Consider the following 18,453-nt stretch of genomic DNA (forward strand, 5'->3'; position numbering starts at 1 on the left):
TTTTGACACTTCATGAAAACAACAGAAGAAGTTCAGTTAGAAAAGCTACCCTGAACAACATCATCTTCCAAAAGTTCAGGAAAACTAATTTCTAAATCTAAAAACTAAAAAAAAAAAAAAAAAAAAGAAGAAAAAAAAAAAAGAAAGAAACAGAGTATCAAAGTCAAATTCCATGCAAACTTATCATAAGAGGAAGGAAAACAAAGAGCAGAATAACATACTTTACAATGATGATTAATCAGAAAGATGTGTTTCCCCCCCCCCCCACAAAAAACAGGGAAAAACTGTAACCTGCCAGGTGGGTTGTTTCTTTAATGGTTTCCAGATGAATCAGGCCTTCTGGTATCCATCCCCCCAACTCCCGCAGTCCCCTCCCACATGGTCTCTGGTCTCGGTCACGTGACTTGCTTTGGCCAACTGGACATCAGGAAATGTGAAGCAAGAAGAAGCTTGATAAGCATGTGGGAACTGGGTTCTCCTTGAAACTACTGACACCATGAGAGCAAGCTCACTGTAGTCCCTGTGATGATGAAAGACCATGTAGAGAAAGACCCATTCCACTCAGCTGTCCTCGCTGAGCCCAGCCCCCAGCGGACCCACCAGGTGGATGGATGAGCCCAGCCTAAACCAGCAGAGGAACCACTCAGTCAAATGGTAGATTGTGAGAAATAGTACATTGTCGCTGTTCTAAGCCACTAAGGGTTTTTTCAAAACAATGTTCATTTACACAACTAATGCATCATTGAACACTCCATCAAAAACTAATGATGTACTATATGTTGGCTAATTGAATTTAAATAAAAAAAATGTTCATTTACTATCTCCAAACTTATTTTTTATAAGTTTTATAGTTGACACACAATGTTACATTAGTTTCAGGTGTTCAACTTAGTGATGTTCTGCTCACAACTGTAGCTGCCATCTGTCACCACACAACACTATTACCGTACCACTGACTATATTCCCTGTGCAGTGCCTTTCATCCCATGACTCATTTATTCCCTAACTGGAAGTGTGCACCTCCCACTCCCCTTCACCCACTTTTCCCATGCCCCTGCCTCCTCTCCTCTGGTAGCCATCGGTTTGTTCTCTGTATTATAGGTCTGTTTTTGCCTTTTGTTTGTTCATTTGTTTGTTTTTTAGATTCCACATATGAGTGAAATCATACGGTATTTGTCTTTTTCTGTATGACTTATTTCACTTAGCAAAATATCCTCTAGGTTCATCCATGTTGTCACAAATGTTGAGATCTCATTCTTTTTTATGACTGATATTCCACTGTGTATATACACCACATCTTCTTTATCCATTCCTCTATCGATGGACACTTAGGTTGCTTCTGTATCTTGGCTATTGTAAATAATGTTGCAATACATGCAGGGATGCATACACAGTGCATTTCAAATTACTGTTCTCATTTTCTTTGAGTAAATATCCAGTAGTGGAATTACTAAGTCATAGGGTATTTCTATTTTCAATTTTTTGAGGAACCTCCATACTGTTTTCCACAGTGGCTGCACCAGGGTGCATTCCCACCAACAGTGCTTGAGGGTTCCTTTCTTTTTCCACATCCTCACCAACACCTGTTGTTTCTTGTCTTTTTGGTACTACCCATTCTTCAGGTAGAAGGTAACATCTCACTGTGGTTTTGATTTGCATTTCCCTGATGATGAGTGATGTTGAGCACCTTCTCATGTGCTGTTGGCCATCTGTATGTCTTTTTTGGAAAAATCTCTATTCAGATTCTCTGCCCATTTTTAAATTGTATTATTGTTACTAGTATTTTGGTGTTGAGTTGTATAAGTTCTTTATATATTTTGGATACTAACCCTTTATCGGATATGTCACTTGCAAATGTCTTCTATTCAGTAGGTTGTCTTTTTGTTTCTTTCACTGTGCAGAAGCTTTTTATTTTGATGTAGTTCCAGTAGTTTAATTTGGCCTTATTTCCCTTGCCAAAGGAGACAAATCTAGAAAAATGTTGCTACAGCCGATGTCTCTCTGCCTGTGCTCTCTTTCAGGAGTTCTATGGTTTTAGGTCTCACATTTAGGGTCTTAATCCATTTTGAGTTTATTTTTGTGCATGCTGTAAGAAAGTGGTCCTGTTTCATTCTTTTGCATGTACGTGGCTGTCCAGTTTTCCCAGCACCATTTGTTAATGAGACTGTCATTTTCCCATTGCATATTCTTGTCTCCTTTGTCATAGGTGAATTGACCATATATGCATGGGTTTATTTCTGGGCTCTCTATTCTGTCCCACTGATCTATGTGTCTGTTTTTGTGCCATCCCATATGGTTTTGATCACTACAGCTTTGCAGTAAATCTTGAAATCTGGAAATGTGGTATCTCCAGTTTCCTTCTTCTTTTTCAAGATTGCTTTGGCTATTCAGGAGTCTTTTGTGATTCTGTGCAAACTTTAGAATTATTTCTTTTACTGTGAAAAATGCAATTGGTATTTTGATAGGGATTACATCGAATCTGTGAATTGCTTTGGGTAGTACGGACATTTGAACAATGTCAATTCTTCCCATCTGTGAACACGGTATAAGTCACTAAGTTTTGACTTGCTTTGTTATAATCAATAATTAATATAGACATTAAGAGTTGAGATTTAATATAGACATTAAAAAATTATACAAGACATGAAAGAACATAAAGTGGAATTAAAAACTCATAAATCAGGCAAGAGAACTCAGGGGAAAAATTAGAAATAGACGGGAAATTATTTTAGTAATAAATATTTCACTAGAAAGCATACAAAGCAAATAAACACAACAGGTAATCTTTAAAAGAAAGAGAAAGAGAAAAATGGGAAAGATTTTAAACAGATAAAGGAAAGGATACAAAAGATTTGAAAATAACAAATATTGAAAATTTATAAAGACTTCACATTCAGATAATAGGTGTCCTTAGAGAAAACCAAAGTAAGGGAATGGAATGCTTCTAAAAATGATAACTTCCATCAGAGGTTCTTAGGAAAAACCAACCTGAAAATACACATTGGAAAAGCACTGTGTACCTAAGAATATAGACCCCAAATGACCAAGACCAAAGTTATATTCTGGCCACACTGGACATTAATAAAAAAAGAAAATATGGTTTTGTTTGTTTTTGTTTGTGTGTTTTTTTCCCAAGCCTGAAGCAAGGCTTTCAAGCTAGGTAGGAGTTCTCTGGAAATCACAGAAGGAGAAGGTCTTCCTGGCAGAGAGGACAGCAAGGATAAAGTGTGAGAGAGCCCAGCACATACTGGGGATGACTGGGGCATGGTGTGAGGGAGAAGGACTGGAACGCTGAGGCCTCAGGCACTGGGCCTATGGCACCTCAAAGGGGCCTGGAACACTCACCCATGTAGGGCTTGGTCCCGGCCATGGAGGAAGCCTTTTCTGCTCCTTTCACGATCGTCGCTATGTTGAAATCTGTGATGTGAACATGTCCTGGAGATAGAGAAACAGAAACCCCAGTTAGCAAGGGCTACAGGCAGCGGGGCCAGCTCCTTGTCGATTTAAAGCTGTGGGCTCTATGGTGGGTGCAAGAAGAACGTAGCAGAACTTCTACTTATAATAGTATTTTATCTAATACTTGGAAAATGCCTAGTTTTGCCGCATTATTCACAGTAGCCAAACTTAGGACAACCTAAGTGTCCATCAATGAATGAATGGATAAAGAAGATGTGGTCCATATATACAATGGAATATTATGCAGCCACCAGAGAGAAGGACCTCCTGCTGTTTTTGACAACATGGATGGACCTTGAGAATATCATGCTAAGTGAAATAAGCCAGGTGGAGAAAGGCAGATACTGCATGTATCACTTATATATGGAATCTAAAAAAAAGCTCATAGAAGCAGAGACTAGAAAAGTGGTTGCCACGGGCTGGGGGGTGGGAGGAAGAAGGAGAGTTTAGTCAAAGGCACAAACTCTCAGCTGTAAGATGAATAAGGTTTGAGGATTTAATGTATAATGTGGAGACACAGTTGACAGCACTGTATTATATAATTGCAATTTGCTAAGGGGGTAGAACTTGAATATATATACACGAACACACCCACACTAAAAATGGCTATGTTATGTGCAAGTTCTATGATGTGAATTTTTTGGTGGCACATGCATATTACTTGTAAGTAAGTAAAAATATTGATAATTGATAAAAAATTTTGTGGATTAAATTTTGGAGGCACCGACTCAGGAGAGTAAAAGCTCATGGCAAATAGAGGAGAGGGGTGAGTCCAGACTGCCTTGCTCTGGAAGCTGAGTGGCCATAGTTGGGGAAGAAGGGTGGAGAGAGGATTTTCATGCCCAGAAGACATTCTCGTTCCACTGTTTGTCTGCTATGGTCAGTGGGGGCCTTAGTTCTGTACCCGAGGAATCCTGGGGGGAGAGGGCTGGGGGATTGAGACCACCTTCCATCCAGCTTAAAGTAATGGTAGCAGATGGGACATGGATAGGCTGGGTGCCCCTGCACATAAGTGTTCAAGAAACCTGAGAAGGAAGTAGGAGGGACAGAGGAAGAAGGAGACAAGAGATAAAGAGAAGCAGGGAAGGAAGACGGGTGAGAGGGAGGGAGTGACATCCTGACAGTTGGTACTGGCCTTCTGGGGAACTTGGTACATAAAAGGAGCCAACCCTGAGACCCTTGAATACTAGCTATAAATGCAATCACTTTCTCTCTTTGTCCTCACATCATGGGAAAATGGTTGGATTTTCACATCTGAAAGCTGCGCTTAAGAGGCTGGGACTTAAATACACAGGTGGCTTGCATACACAAAACTGACATTGGGAGGGTCTGGAGGGCACCTCCATGAGATGGACAGACACCTGCTAGAGCAGGTGCAGTGAGGCCCATGGGACAGGTGCACTTGATAGGATCAGCCACAGTGGACAGCAAAAGCACCAGCGGTTTCACGCAAATCCCAAATCTCAGGCTCAGCTGCCAGCACTGATGTGTGGGCAAGCTTCTGTCAGGCACTCTGTCCAGAGCCCCCGGGTGGGAGGCAGCGGTGAGATACTCAGTGATGATCTGCAATACGCTTCGGGTGCTTGTGGGTGAAGCCTAAGTCATCCAGCCAGACCCTTGCTGGGAACCCTTTCTGGCCAGATGCAGAGTGTGTCCACCCAGGGAGCATCCCTAGAGCAGATGCACCTGCTGCAGCCTCTGGGGCCAGGACCAGCACCCACACAGTCCTAACCCCCAAGAGGCTGTGCAGCCTAGCAGCTGGGTGCACAGACTCTGAGTCACACTGACTTGGCTTGGGTCTCAGCTTTGTCGTGATTAGCTGTCTGAGCTTGGGCAAATAACTTATTTTCCTCATCTGTAAAGTAGGAGTGATACTAACAAAGTACCCATCTGAGAGAGCGTTTGGGAGGAGCCAGGGATTCATATACATAAAATGGTTAGAGCGACTGGCACACAAGAAGTAGGGAGGCTTCTTGTTAAGTGTTTGCTCCTACCGGTGTTATCCTGCCCAGGTGTGGCTCAGATCCCATTGTCTCCAGCCAGCGCCAGTCTGCCCCCGGCACCCTCACAGTCCCCACTTCTAATACTGTGAGGCATGGGAGGGTCTCAGTCCCCTCTGCATCCACACCTGTATGTCAAGTGCAGCCACCACACTGCGAGGATCTGGAGACCCTCCAATATGGCTTTTCTTTGGTTTTCCTTCATTTCTCCCTGTCCTTAAAAAAATTAGTATTTGCATTATGAAAGTAATGCCAGCTGATTATAATAAGTCAAAGACGACAAACGTGTATTTGAGTCACTCCTTTCAACCCCCTGATGGCTCCCCCCACTCGCACTTGTAACCCTACTAAGTAACTTGGCTCTCTGTCATTTCTCCCTTTGCTTATGCATACATGTATCCACATAGGTTGGGACGTGGTTTGTCCTTCCAATAATGAGATCATACTCCATGGGTCGTTCCAGAAGTTACTTCTGCATTTAGCCCTGTATCACGACATTTTCCCACGTCAGTATACATAGGTCTATCTACAAGTGCCATTATCCCTTGTCCTCCATGCTAAAGAAATCCAATTATTTTGGTAATTTATTTGGTGATAAAACTTGACCTGGAACTTGTCTTCATTGTTCTATTTATTCCACATAGGGGGAATATTCATGTTTTGATAGAAAAATATTAATAGATTTGATTACACAGTGGTTCCCCTTGGTGATTCATTTAACCCCTATGGAGGTTTTACATGATATTTAGTATATATTGTTTTTAAATATTATTATCTATTAGAATATTATTTTCATATTACTAAGATATATATTATTTAACTTTAAATCTGAGAAATTCGAGGTATGAAAACCTATCTGGCCCCAAGAGTTTCAAATAAGAAACTGTGGCCCCATAGCTGCAAAGTATTCCATAGTATTGTCATATCACATTTTATTCAACAATGATCCTATATGGCATTCAGGTTGTTTCCAGTGTTGGTTGCCTATGTGTTTGTCTTGTTATTGGATCAGTAATAGCATTCTTGAGCACATTGTTACATATTGGTACTTCCATTTTAACTGAATAAATCCCTAGAAGTGGGATTGCAGAGTCAGAGGGTTTGTATACTATGTTCAAACAATTATAATTTATGGTACTTTATTATTATTTTTAAATTTTTAAAAATATTTTATTTATTTATTTGAGAGAGAAAGAGCGAGCACAAGCAGGGGGAGTGGCAGGCAGAGGGAGAGGGAGAAGTAGGCTTCCCGCTGAGCAAGGAGCCCCATGTGGGGTTTGATCCCAGGACTCTGGGGTAATGACCTGAGTCAAAGGCAGACACTTAACCGACTGAGCCACCCAGGTGCCCAATTTATGGTACTTTTTTTTTTTTTAAAGATTTTATTTATTTATTTGAGAGAGAGAATGAGATAGAGAGAGAGCATGAGAGGGGGGAGGGTCAGAGGGAGAAGCAGACTCCCTGCTGAGCAGGGATCCTGATGTGGGACTCAATCCCGGGACTCCAGGATCATGACCTGAGCCGAAGGCAGTCGCTTAACCAACTGAGCCACCCAGGCACCCTAATTTATGGTACTTTAAACAGGATATGAGAGTGTGTATTTCTCTGAATTGTGACTAGCACCGTAATCAGTGATTTCACTTGTTGCAAATCACACGGTGAGGAATGATACCGCACTGCTGATAAGGCTGTACATCTTCCACATGATCAGTCCCAACCCCCTGGGGAACCGTCTAGAATCTTGATCAATTTTCAATCAGAGCTTTGTCTATGAGATACATTTATACTTTGCTCTGTGTACAGCAAAGATCTCCTAGCTTATTGTTTGTCTTTGGACTCTGTTTAGAGTATCCCTTGCCATACAAAAGTCTTAAAAACTTAAATAATAATATGTTAATTTTATAGTTTGAGTATATTTGCCTTATAATTTTCCAGAAGCCTATTCCACCCCTAAGATTTTATATATCTTTCTATATTTTCTTATAATATTTATATATCTTTTATATTTAAATCTTCCAACCACAGATATATAAAAACAGAATATATTTTTGTTATAGTATAACAAATGTCTGGTTTTAGCCACTGTTAGGTAGGGTTGCATAACTGGTATAGAATTGGTGCCAAATCTCATGTTAATCCTTGCAGTACTCCTGTCAGGAGGGTAGGATCACCTGCTTTGTTACATGAGAGTAACCTCAAGTTGCAGAGACCAGGGAGCTGTGCATGGTCACACAGCTGATCTGTGGGGAAGCTGCAGTGTGTCTCCAGCCTCTTCCTGGGGTGAGTGGTCCCCTCGGCCCCATGCTGCCCTCCGCAGAGCTGAGCCGGACATCCCTGCCCTTGCTTCCTCCTGGTCCTCAGGGCAGTGAGGGCTCTGGCGGACAGCTCTGAAGCAGACCTGCTGGGGGTCCCCCGGGAATTCACGCCCAGCAGGTGTGACAGACAGCAAGTTCCACTTCTGGTTTCCGTGAACTGTGCTAATTGATGAGCTGTAACCTCCCAGTGAGCTTCCTTTAACAATTGAGTGAAGATGTGGGAAAGTGAAAATTAGTGCCACACAAGGCCTCCTACAGGTTCCTTCTCAGGAGAATGGAAATTTACTACAAAATTTGCAAATATGAACTCAGTTTTAGGCTATTTGCTTTCCACAGGTTGAAAACATTCAAAACTCAGCAAGAGAAGGAGCTCAAGATGTTGTGTGAGACCCACTAGTACAAGTTTTAATATTGGTATCAATAATCAGTAATCATACTGCCAGCCCTGGTATGCATCCTGCACTCCAGCCACGCTTCTCCCCTCTCTCTGAATGCATGGAAACTCAGCTCACCTCCAAGCCTTTGACAGTACTTGGAATGCTCATCCCTCTCCTCTGCCTGGTAGACTTCCATTCATTCTTCAAAACCTGGCCCCAGAGTTATAGTACTGGTGGATGTGCATCTACCCTTTGCATGCATACTTCCATCAACAGGAAACAGAGGTGGGTATCTGACTGTGTCTTAGTCTGCTCAGGTTGCTATAATAGGATATCACAGACTAGGGGGCTTAAACATCAAACATTTATTTCCCATAGTCCTGGAGGCTGGAAATCTAAGGTCAGGGTGCCAGCATGGATGGATTCTTGGTGACAGCTCTCTTCCTGGCTTGTATGGCAGGTTTCTTGCTGTATCCTCACATGGTGGAGAGAGAGAGCTCTGTCCTCTTCCTCCCCTTATAAGGGCACCAATCCCATCATGGAGGCTCCAACCCCATGACCTCATCCAAACCCAGTTACCTCCCAAAGGCCTCAGCTCCAAGTATCATCACATTGGCGGTTAAGGCTTCAACATGTGAATTCTAAGTGGGGGGCACAAGCATTCCATCCATAGCAGACTGATTTAGGCCTCTCCCCTGGGCCCTCCACTCCCCTCCAATGTTATTCCCATCTTGGCATCCACCATATTGTATCTGTCACCTTGTCTGTCTCCTTGAGGCCGGGAATCTTGCCTTACTCATTTCTGTCTCCAGTACCTTAGCAATGGCCTGGCCTGGGAAAGGTATTCATCAAGTGTTTGTTGACTGACCAAATAACAGACTGATTGAAAGAGATACGGTGAGCAAACCCTGTCACCTTTCTTCATTCCCTACTGCTTAGAGCCATCACAATATTTACAGGAGTTGACGACATCCCATGTCAACTTTTGATTGTGAAGACTGCAGCCATGTCGCTTTCTCAGCCTGACCTCAGAGGGTGGGACAGCCACCCTCTCCATTAATTACGTACTCATGGGTGGGACAGCCACCCTATCCATTAATTACGTACTCATGGGTGCTGGCGGCAGGGCTGGTGCCACGAGGAGCTGTAACCAGGGCTATAAAAATACTTGACAGCCATGTGACTTTCAAGGACTCTTGCCCATTTCTTCATGCAGGGACTATTTATGGAGCGTGGCCGGTCTGCGCGAATCTGGGGAGGGGCCTGAAACCGCAATGCCAGGATCTGTGTCATGGACTGAGGGGGTGGGGATGGGGGGATTACCCGGTGCTGAAGACCCATCCACAGTCACTCCCTGGGGCCATAATTGCCTTGCCACCACCCCGAGTCACCTCGGTGCCACCAGTGCATTGAGCCAGGCTGGCTCTGGCACCTCCCGGACACGTTCCTGGGACAGCACCCAAAGCCTTCTTGGATTTTGCTGCATTTTCATTCCTTCCTTCGCAGCTGTACTGCACAAATATCAATTTCTGGTTCACCATGACCCTTGCTTCCCCTTCTCCGCTCTCAGCCCCTGTAATGAAGTCCCCCCACCAGGGTATTTACCAAATGCGTGAGCGCAGTGCGCTCATGTCACTGAGACCTACAAGCCCACACCTGGGAGAAGACAGGGTGTGCTCGGAGGGGCCGGTCAGCGAGGAATGACAGGCTGCATATTGGAGCAGAGTGAATTCTCTCTGAATCTGTCCTCTGGATGCCACACTTGGACACACTGCCATGCCTCCCGAGAACTCCTGGGAGTGGGTGCTGGGGTAGTGCCACTAGGGGGCGCTAGACCGGGAATGCAAATGGAAGGCAGTCGGTCTACAGGAGAAGATCACCTCCCGCATTATTCCATGCCCGCTTCCCTTTCATCAGACTTGAATTTGGAGTCAAGTCTCTCACTAACATCTGTCCCCACCTTCCCTGGTTTACAGGGACTACATCATGCCTAAGCGGAGGCCAGAGTGGTGCTGCCCAAGAGAAGCAGCTGGAAGCCCCCTGGGGAAGAAGCCAGGGTTGATGAGACCCATGGCAGGCTCCAGGCTCCCGCTGGTAATTACCCCACTTCTGAGATGTCAGTGTGATGTCATGCTGGCCCTGATCTTCCACTCGGGATCACACACCCCGGGCACTCTCCCCTCCCACTAATCTTCGTGGACGTCAGAGTGAACTTATTGCAGGACAACAGAAAAAAGAAAGAAAGAAAAGGAAAAGGAAACCAAATCAAATCCCAGAGCACAAGCTTATCCAGGCTTCATCGGGCGACAGCAGGAGGAAGACTGAACTGTTTCAGAGCACGTGTGCCTGATAAGAAGAAATGGCCCTTTGGTTTTCTTCTGTTCCATTTGGACTGGCTTCCTCCCGTGTCTTGGTCATGCGGTGGGTATCCAGGGCCATGAAAGCGTCTGATCGTGACTTCATAAAGCACTCCGCAGGATTTGCGGCCGGCTCGTCTGCTGCTCTGGGGAATCCACCTCGCCCAAGGCTTCTGTGGGAGCAGTTCTCAACAGTTCTGTTTCCCCGTTTTCTCTCCAGCCACCAGGTTCCTGGGTTAGTCCCTGCCTTGTGGCCAAGGCCACATGACCAATCCACTCTCCTTCCACGCTCTGTGTTGGGCATGTGATTTTATGCAATTACATGAGGGAATCACAGTGAATACCATTTGTAGAGAGGTTTTCAAAGCGCTTTCCCAGCTGTGATCTGCTCTGTACAACTCTGTAGGACCAGGCTGGAGATGATCTCCTGACACTTAGCAAACTGACTCTCTCTCTCTCTTTCTTCCATCTTCCTTCCCTCCCTGCCTCCTTCCTTCTTTCCTCTCTGTTTTTCCTTCCTCTCTTTCTTCTCTTTCCCTCTCTTTCTCTTTCTCCCTCCCTCCCTTCCTTCCTATCGTTAACACACAATGTTACATTAGTTTCAGGTATACAACATAGTGGTTCAACAAGCTTATACACTGTGCTATGTTCACCACATTCCACTCCTTTCTTTGCTACTCTCTGTATCACAAGGGCCGGGGGCGGGGGGGGGGGGGGGGCGCGGCGGGGAACACATTTCCTGACTCTCTTGCAGCTAGGGTTCTCAATGAGATTTATGGTCTGCTCACAAGATACACTCAGGAGAGGTTTGCAAGGTGGAAGGAAAGCAGAGTCTGTCTGTTTGGGACGGAGCCAAAGGATGAACAAGCTGGGCAGACAGGGGTCTTTGCCAAGGCTGGACATTTGTTAAGGTGGCCTCATCACTGGTATGAGCAGCTAGGAAGTGACTGTCCAGCCCAAGGTCCTTGAGCCAGAATCCAAGCCCCAGGCAGGTTTGACCACAAGGCCTACCACCTCCCTTCTTCACCAAGCTGCTTTCTCTGGGGCGCCCTGCAGCCCAGACTGGTACATGCACAAGGGATGTGGAGCTGCCTCTACTCCAGCCCAGGGGATGGCCAGGTCACTGCTTTCCCTAGAGCTCACCCTCCCAGTCAGTCTAGGATGTAAGCCTCCCCTCCAGACAGATATGCATCCTGAAGCCCGGGGCCAGGCCCCCTGTGCCTCCAGCCTGGTATCGAACACTGTTCAGGAAACAGGGAGTGATTAAGATGATCATTTTCAGGCAGAGTAGGAATTTGGACCCAGTGTCAGTGGAGACATAGAAACTCACAATTTCACAAAGAAGGATTTCACACCAGTAGATTCTTAGCCCTTCTTCACCCCTTCCTCACTGCCCAGAGATTATGTGAAGGGTCATTTTGGGATGAACAAACTAGCCTTACACAGTTTAACTCTGCCTGGGCAGGTGAGGGATCCCTGGTCTTCCGAGCTCTTGGTCGTATCTCAGCGGTCACTTACCCAGCTTGGGTTGAATGTGGGAGGTGGATCTTCCTCTCTCTGGGGTCGTGGAGTAGGAAGACCCTTTTGACTCACACAAATGCAAGCTTTGATCAGCAATGAAGGTGATATGTTGGCCCCTATCTGCCACTTCCTTGTTTTATTTTTTATTTGTTCAAATCCCATATGGGTAAGATGGGGCTGTGATAGGTTGAACCGTGTTCCCCGCCTCCCTGCCCCATTCATATGTTGAAGTCCTAACTCGCATGATCTCAGAATGTGACTTCATACAGGTGGGGTCACTGCAGATGTAATTGGTTAAGATGAGCTCATACTGCGGGGGTGGGGGGGGCCCTAATCCAGTAAGACTGGTGTTCTTATGTAAAGGGGACATTTATTTATTTATTTATTTATTTATTTATTTATTTATTTATTTATTTATTATTATTTTTTTTATTTGAGAGAGAGAGAATGAGAGACAGAGAGCATGAGAGGGAGGAGGGTCAGAGGGAGAAGCAGACTCCCTGCCGAGCAGGGAGCCCGATGCGGGACTCGATCCAGGGACTCCAGGATCATGACCTGAGCCGAAGGCAGTCATTTAACCAACTGAGCCACCCAGGCGTCCCAATGTAAAGGGGACATTTAGACACAGACGTGCACCTGGGGAAACACCACGTGAAGTCTGGAATTATCCTGCTCCAGCCGAGGGACTGCCCCAAGCTAGCAGAGAGAACTGGAACGGACCCGTCCCTGGCTCCTCCTAGGGGGCATGGGTCTGCCCACGGACACCATGACCTCAGACTTCCAGCCTCCAGCATGATGAGACAATACATTTCTGTTGTTTGAGCCTCTCAACCTGTGGGACTCTGTTACAGCAGCCCTAGGAAACTGAGAAGGAGAGGCTATTTCTTGGAGTCAGGGACTCCCAGAGCCGGGTCATTAGGGCTTTAAGACTCCCTCCTGGCATTGTGCTGCAGGAGAAACTTCTCTTCTTGCAGCCTTCTGAAAAGAACCGCATTACAATCCTCCCAAGGACACCCAGAATTTAAACCCCACTCCTGCGTTCTGTCCTTAATCTCTTGGGACCCCCTCTAAATAATGACACTGCTGTTGGTCCTTCAGACTTAGGAACAACCTTGCCCACCGAGGTGCCTGGGTGGCTGCCCCCCACTTCCTTCTCAGCTTCTCCAAACCTTGCATCTGAGGCATCAGAAACAACCCACGCCCACTCTGTTAATGCCCTGGGGTCCCTCCTTCCAGGCACGATGGTAACAGCCTGTAAAATGCTGGGACAAGGGACAAGGGAGTGGCGATGCTGCTGGCCACAGCCGTTTTGGGGAGTACTTGTCACATTTATCAAGAAATGTGTTAGCGACGAAGGATCGATTCTTTGAAACAAGTCCAGTTAAAGAGTGCTCTAAAATACATCAATTAATAGGAAATTCGAGGAAGAGTAAGGCCAACAGATCAGGAGATGATTGCCATTGAAAAGATAGTTTGGGGACGCCTGGGTGACTCAGTTGGTTAAGCACCTGCCTTTCGCTCAGGTCATGATCCCAGGGTCCTGGGATCAAACCCCGCATCAGGCTCCCTGGCTCAGCGGGAAGTCTGCTTCTCCCTCTGCTGCTCTCCCTGCTTGTGCTCTCTCTCTCTGACAAATAAATGAGTAAAATCTTAAAAAAAATAAAAGATAGTTTGTTCCTCATCATTCCCAAGAGAAGGGGGCATATTATGCCATGGGGGCCACATGGGGAAGCGTGGGGTCGACCACAAGGCTGAGGGAGAAAAGGGGGGCAGGAGCTTTTCTGGTGGTTTCTGTGAGAAGGAATGGGTGAGGCGGGGCAAGCAGGGTTAGGACTGGCTGATCTGAATAATTTTAGGGGCTCTGGGGTGCAGGGGCTGTCCCTAGTTGTCTGGTGCCTGGCCCTGGGGTGACTGGGTGGATTGTGGCCCTGATGTGAAGAAGTCAGGCATCAGGATTCAGGAAAAAAAGACATGGTTAATACAACGAGAAAACCAATTCCCTCTGTTGGGGTGGCTACTGTGTTCCCTGTTGCTAAACATTTGGGTCGGGTTTCTGACGCCCAAGCGAGTTACACACTTCACAGTCAGCTGTGAAAAGTCTAAACTGTGCGGGCTCTTCATGGCCTCCTGCAGTGAGTGTTCCCACGTGCCCCCAAATGCTCTGTTGACCCCACCCACGCTGCAGGACCCAGGGAGCCCCCTGGCCGGTCCTTCCACTTTCACCCAACCCCATCGTCCCTACCCTGTCCCAGCACTGACCCTACGGGTTTGCTCTCTGTCCCCCCTCAGGCCTGGCTCCACCTTAGAACCACCAGGGACCTTTAAAACTGCCCGACCCAGCACCCTCTCCTGCAAAATGAATCACCTCTGCAGGTGGGACTGTGCCTCAGTACTTGTTACAGTTCCCAGGTGATCTGAGAACAGCCATCCTACACCCTGTCCTTCGGGTCACCTGGCACAATGGGTGGCCTATGACAGGTCTGCAAAACTGAAGGGATCGATTTCCTGAAATCAGAGGTCAAGGGCTCCAGCATCAGTGAACTTCGAGCGAGGGCCCCCAGGGACACCCAGGGCAGAAATGCAGGCTTTTCTGACTCTCGACTCTTTGTTCATCTTTGGAGGAGCTGAGCTGCCCAGGTGGAAAAGACCCACGGGCCCACCCACAGGCCCATCTGTGCAGGCAGCTCTTCCATTTCCACCTGCCTCTTCCAGATGGTGGGGTTAACTGCCGCAGTTCTCCCCCGCCTTCCCCTGCTCTGTCTCAGCCATCTGGCCAGGTACTGTGCAGCCCCCAAAGCCCCACTCTAGGTCAGCTCATGACTTGCTTTGCCCGCTGGGATGGGAGCCAATGTGACACAGGCTTGAGGGGTTGGGCTTTCTATGCTCCTGTTGCCACTGTGGCCTTGTGAGGCCTTGTGGGGCTGGCCTGCCGGAGGGCGAGCCATGAGGACCAGCACTGAGCTGTCCAGCCAAGGCCAGCGTGTCCCAGCTGGAAGCAGGCAACCCTCAGACGTGAGCACAGCCAATACCACCAGAGCTGCCCGGCTGACCCCACCTGACCTCAGTCTTAGGAGCAAGATTTGCCTGTAAGAGCTTAACCCACAGATCTGTGAGCTTACTAGATGCTCCCGGCTTGTGCATTAAAGTCATGTGGTTATTCATTGTGGAGCCTTATTGTCCCATTAGAAAAGGAGGTAACCCTTCTCCTTCCCTTTGCAGCTTTAAATCCCCATCTCCTTGAGTTGTGTGCCCTCAGCTCTAACCTACACTCAACCTTCTCCCCACGCTTCTCTAAGATGCTCTTTCTTCCTTCAACTTCATTTTACTCCAGGGATGGTCTTTCTCTGCTTTAGCTGCTGGCCAAGAATACCCCACATCTCAGAAGAGAATTACAGTGCTTGTTTGAGAAGACAAAACCCAGACTGAAGGATCAGAAAGTGCAGCAGACACAGAGTGGGGAGCAGAAAAGCTTGTAGGAAAGCCTTGGATTTTGTGTAACCAGCAGAACTTGAACGTTATCACTAAAATATTAATGCATTTATTTAATTATGTTTATTATAAACAGCCAACCAACTTGTTTTCAGAGAAAACAGTCAATGAGATCCATGATTAAACTCTTTAAATAGCAGGATGCCTGGGTGGCTCCGCGGGTTAAGCATCTGCCTTTTCAGCTCAGGTCATGATCTCAGGGTCCTGGGATTGAGTCCTGCATTGGGCTCCCTGCTCAGTGGGGAGTCTGTGTCTCTCTCTCCCCCCTGCCCCCACTAGTGATCTCTCTCTCTCACTCTCTGTCTCTCAAATAAATACATAAAATCTTAAAAAATCTTTAAATAGCAACACATAGCATCTGTTTTGTACTTTTTTGTAATGTAATTAACAAAAGGTTAAGGGGATCTAATGTTTGTCATGAAGACTATAGTTAGTAATACTGTATTATATTTTTGAAATTTGCTAAGAAGGTAAATCTTAAGTGTTCTCACCATACACAAAAGGAAAAGGTAACTATGTGAGGTGATGGATAGCTAATTAATGTGATTGAGGTAATCATTTCAAAATGTACACATGCATACATTAAATCATGTTCACCTTTAAAATATCACATTGTACAACCTAGTATATACAATTTTTATTTGCCAATCACACCTCCATAGAGCCCAAGGTAAAAAAGGCAAAAATGACTAAGAAAGAAAAAAGGTGATGAGTGGCTCCTGATATAAATCAGGAAGAGGACCATGGCCACAGGCTCTTGGGGAGAAGACTTGTGTGTTCTATGGAGAATTTCCTGCTCCTAAATTTCCCTTCTGCACTGCCTGAAAAGGCACTCATGGAATGTTAAAGTTGGGGATGGTGAATGAGTCATTCACTCTTTAGTATGAAATAGAGTTTCAGCGCCGTGTCCCAACACTAGAAGAGACAGCCCGATGAAATAGGAGCTTGGAGAAGAGTGAGGAGGGTGGGTCCACAGGCCCTTGGGAAAGTGTGTGGATGCTGCAAAGCCAGAGGCAGGGTCGGGACACTGTGAAAGCCATGTGGGAGGGGCGGAGGATGGGGCTCTCAGAGAGTTGGGGGGAGGTCTGGAAGGAAAGTGGAAAGGGGCTGAGTGGAGAGGTGAGAATGAGTGTGGAAGGGGAGGGATGGATGGAGATCCAGAGCTCAGGAATGAGGAAACACAGGGAAGGCTGCCTGCCAGTGTCCTTGCATGAGGTGGCCTCAGGAGCCCCGTGGCCAGGGACTGGGACGACCAGGCGTGAACTAGGGAGTCACAGGGGCCCGGGGCTCATTTCCTCATAGATGAAATGGCCAAATTATTCCTACTGAGTTGTGTTCCCACCTTAATTTTACTTCTGGAAGATACTCAGGGCCCTAGAAGGTCTTTACCCAAAGGTCTCTGTCAGTTGTTGGGACAGGACCCTTAGTCCAGACCCCTGACTTCCAGGACAGCCTTGCTATCTGTCCTGCATAACCCAGCCTGGGCCCCTTCTCACTGCCACCTCACCTGCTTCTGAGCACTTTTTATGCCCTGATGCTGTGCTGGGTCGTCCTTCTTATACCTTCACTGTCTTGTCTTATACTTGCACCATACCTGCAGGGCCCCACTGCTTCTCTTTTATTGCTGCGAAGGCCCAAATTCAGAGGGGTGAAGTGACTTGCCCAAAGACACACAGACGGTTGGGGGGCGGGTCAGCTGAGCGCCACATCTGGGGATCCTGACTTATACATGCTAATGGGGGCCTTGATTTGCATCCTCAGCTCTACCCAGTTCTCCTGGCATCTTGAGGTCACCATTGACCTTCCATTCTGGAGGAATTTCAACCTGCTGCCCCAAAACACCCAGGCTGGTTTCAGCTTCTGGCAGGACATTTGAGCCCAGATTCCACCCCTCCCGCTCCACCTCCCAATACCGAGGAGCTTACACAATGAGGTAGAATTCCCCGAGACACACTGGGGACACATACGGGGTCCTAGAGGGGCTTCTAGAAGGAGCCACAGCCTGCAGCTGCTGGGGTCGGGGAGGGAGGCTCAGAGAAGGCATACAGAAGAGGCTGCGGACATCCCTGCACGATGCAGCAGCTCCCCCAGGAAACTCCTCAGCGGCTCACTCCACCCCATCCTCCCGAAAGCCCTTGGGGATGAGGGCCCCAAAGCAACGTCACTGAATTTAGCGTTCAAGGCTGCTGTGATGGTTAAACTGCAAACTTGCCTTAGGCTGTCCGATCAGCCGGGCTGTGCACCATTGGCCATGCCCTAGACCTGTGATGATGGGCATCACATCCCTGGAAGTGAGCCAAAACACAGAGGCCCAGGCTTGCCAAAGCAAGCCAGGGAACGGCCTTGGATTCTTACCAAGTCCCCCAGGAGATTCCAATGAGACCAAAGTTGGGCACGGAGCCTTGCTTCTCGAAGTGTGGTCCACTGACCAGAAGCGTTGGCTTCACCTGGGACCTGTTAGAGATGCAGAATCTAGGCCCCACCTCAGACCTACTGAATCAGGGTCTGTATGCACATGAAGGCTTGAGAAGCCAGGGGGAGGGAAGGCTTCGCGGATTACTCATTACTGATTCCTGGCTTGCCAGGCATACACAATGCCATTTGATCCCCATGATAATCTGGAAGGTGGACACCATTTTATGTTTCACAGAAGATGACACTGAGGCTCAGAGAGGTAAGTGACTTTTCTGAAGCCATGGGTCCCCAGGTAGGGGAACTTTCCAGCCCTACCTCGCATTCCCCTCTGCCCCATCATCCCCACACTGGGACATGAGCAGCTATGCCCTTAGCCACGAAACCTTCCAATACATTGGGCTTGACTCACTGTGCCGGACACAGACCAGAAATTACACAGATGTGCATCCACCAGAATTAAACAAAAAAAGGCTTTCTAATCAACCCTCAAATCCAACTCCCCAGGACCCCAGTCTCCCAGAGC

The 18,453-nt window shown here is 47.0% G+C and overlaps 1 protein-coding gene across 3 annotated transcripts in view; it reads right to left on the bottom strand.

Annotated features, from left to right (window-relative positions):
- STK32B (serine/threonine kinase 32B) overlaps nucleotides 1-18,453 on the bottom strand; it is a 376,962-nt gene that overhangs the window by 52,807 nt on the left and 305,702 nt on the right. For 2 of the 3 annotated variants that reach the window (XM_045881505.3, XM_064584257.1), the window contains one exon: nucleotides 3,346-3,435. The exons of the other annotated variant lie outside the window; for it this stretch is intronic. In XM_045881505.3, coding sequence (XP_045737461.1) covers nucleotides 3,346-3,435 — 90 coding nt within the window. The remainder of the gene's footprint in view (nucleotides 1-3,345; nucleotides 3,436-18,453) is intronic. 3 annotated transcript variants of the gene reach the window in all.

The sequence above is a fragment of the Mirounga angustirostris genome, unplaced genomic scaffold, assembly GCF_029215605.1.
Source record: "Mirounga angustirostris isolate CCGP_5_RB_7025 unplaced genomic scaffold, mMirAng1.0.hap1 SCAF_2, whole genome shotgun sequence".
Lineage (NCBI taxonomy): Eukaryota > Metazoa > Chordata > Mammalia > Carnivora > Phocidae > Mirounga > Mirounga angustirostris.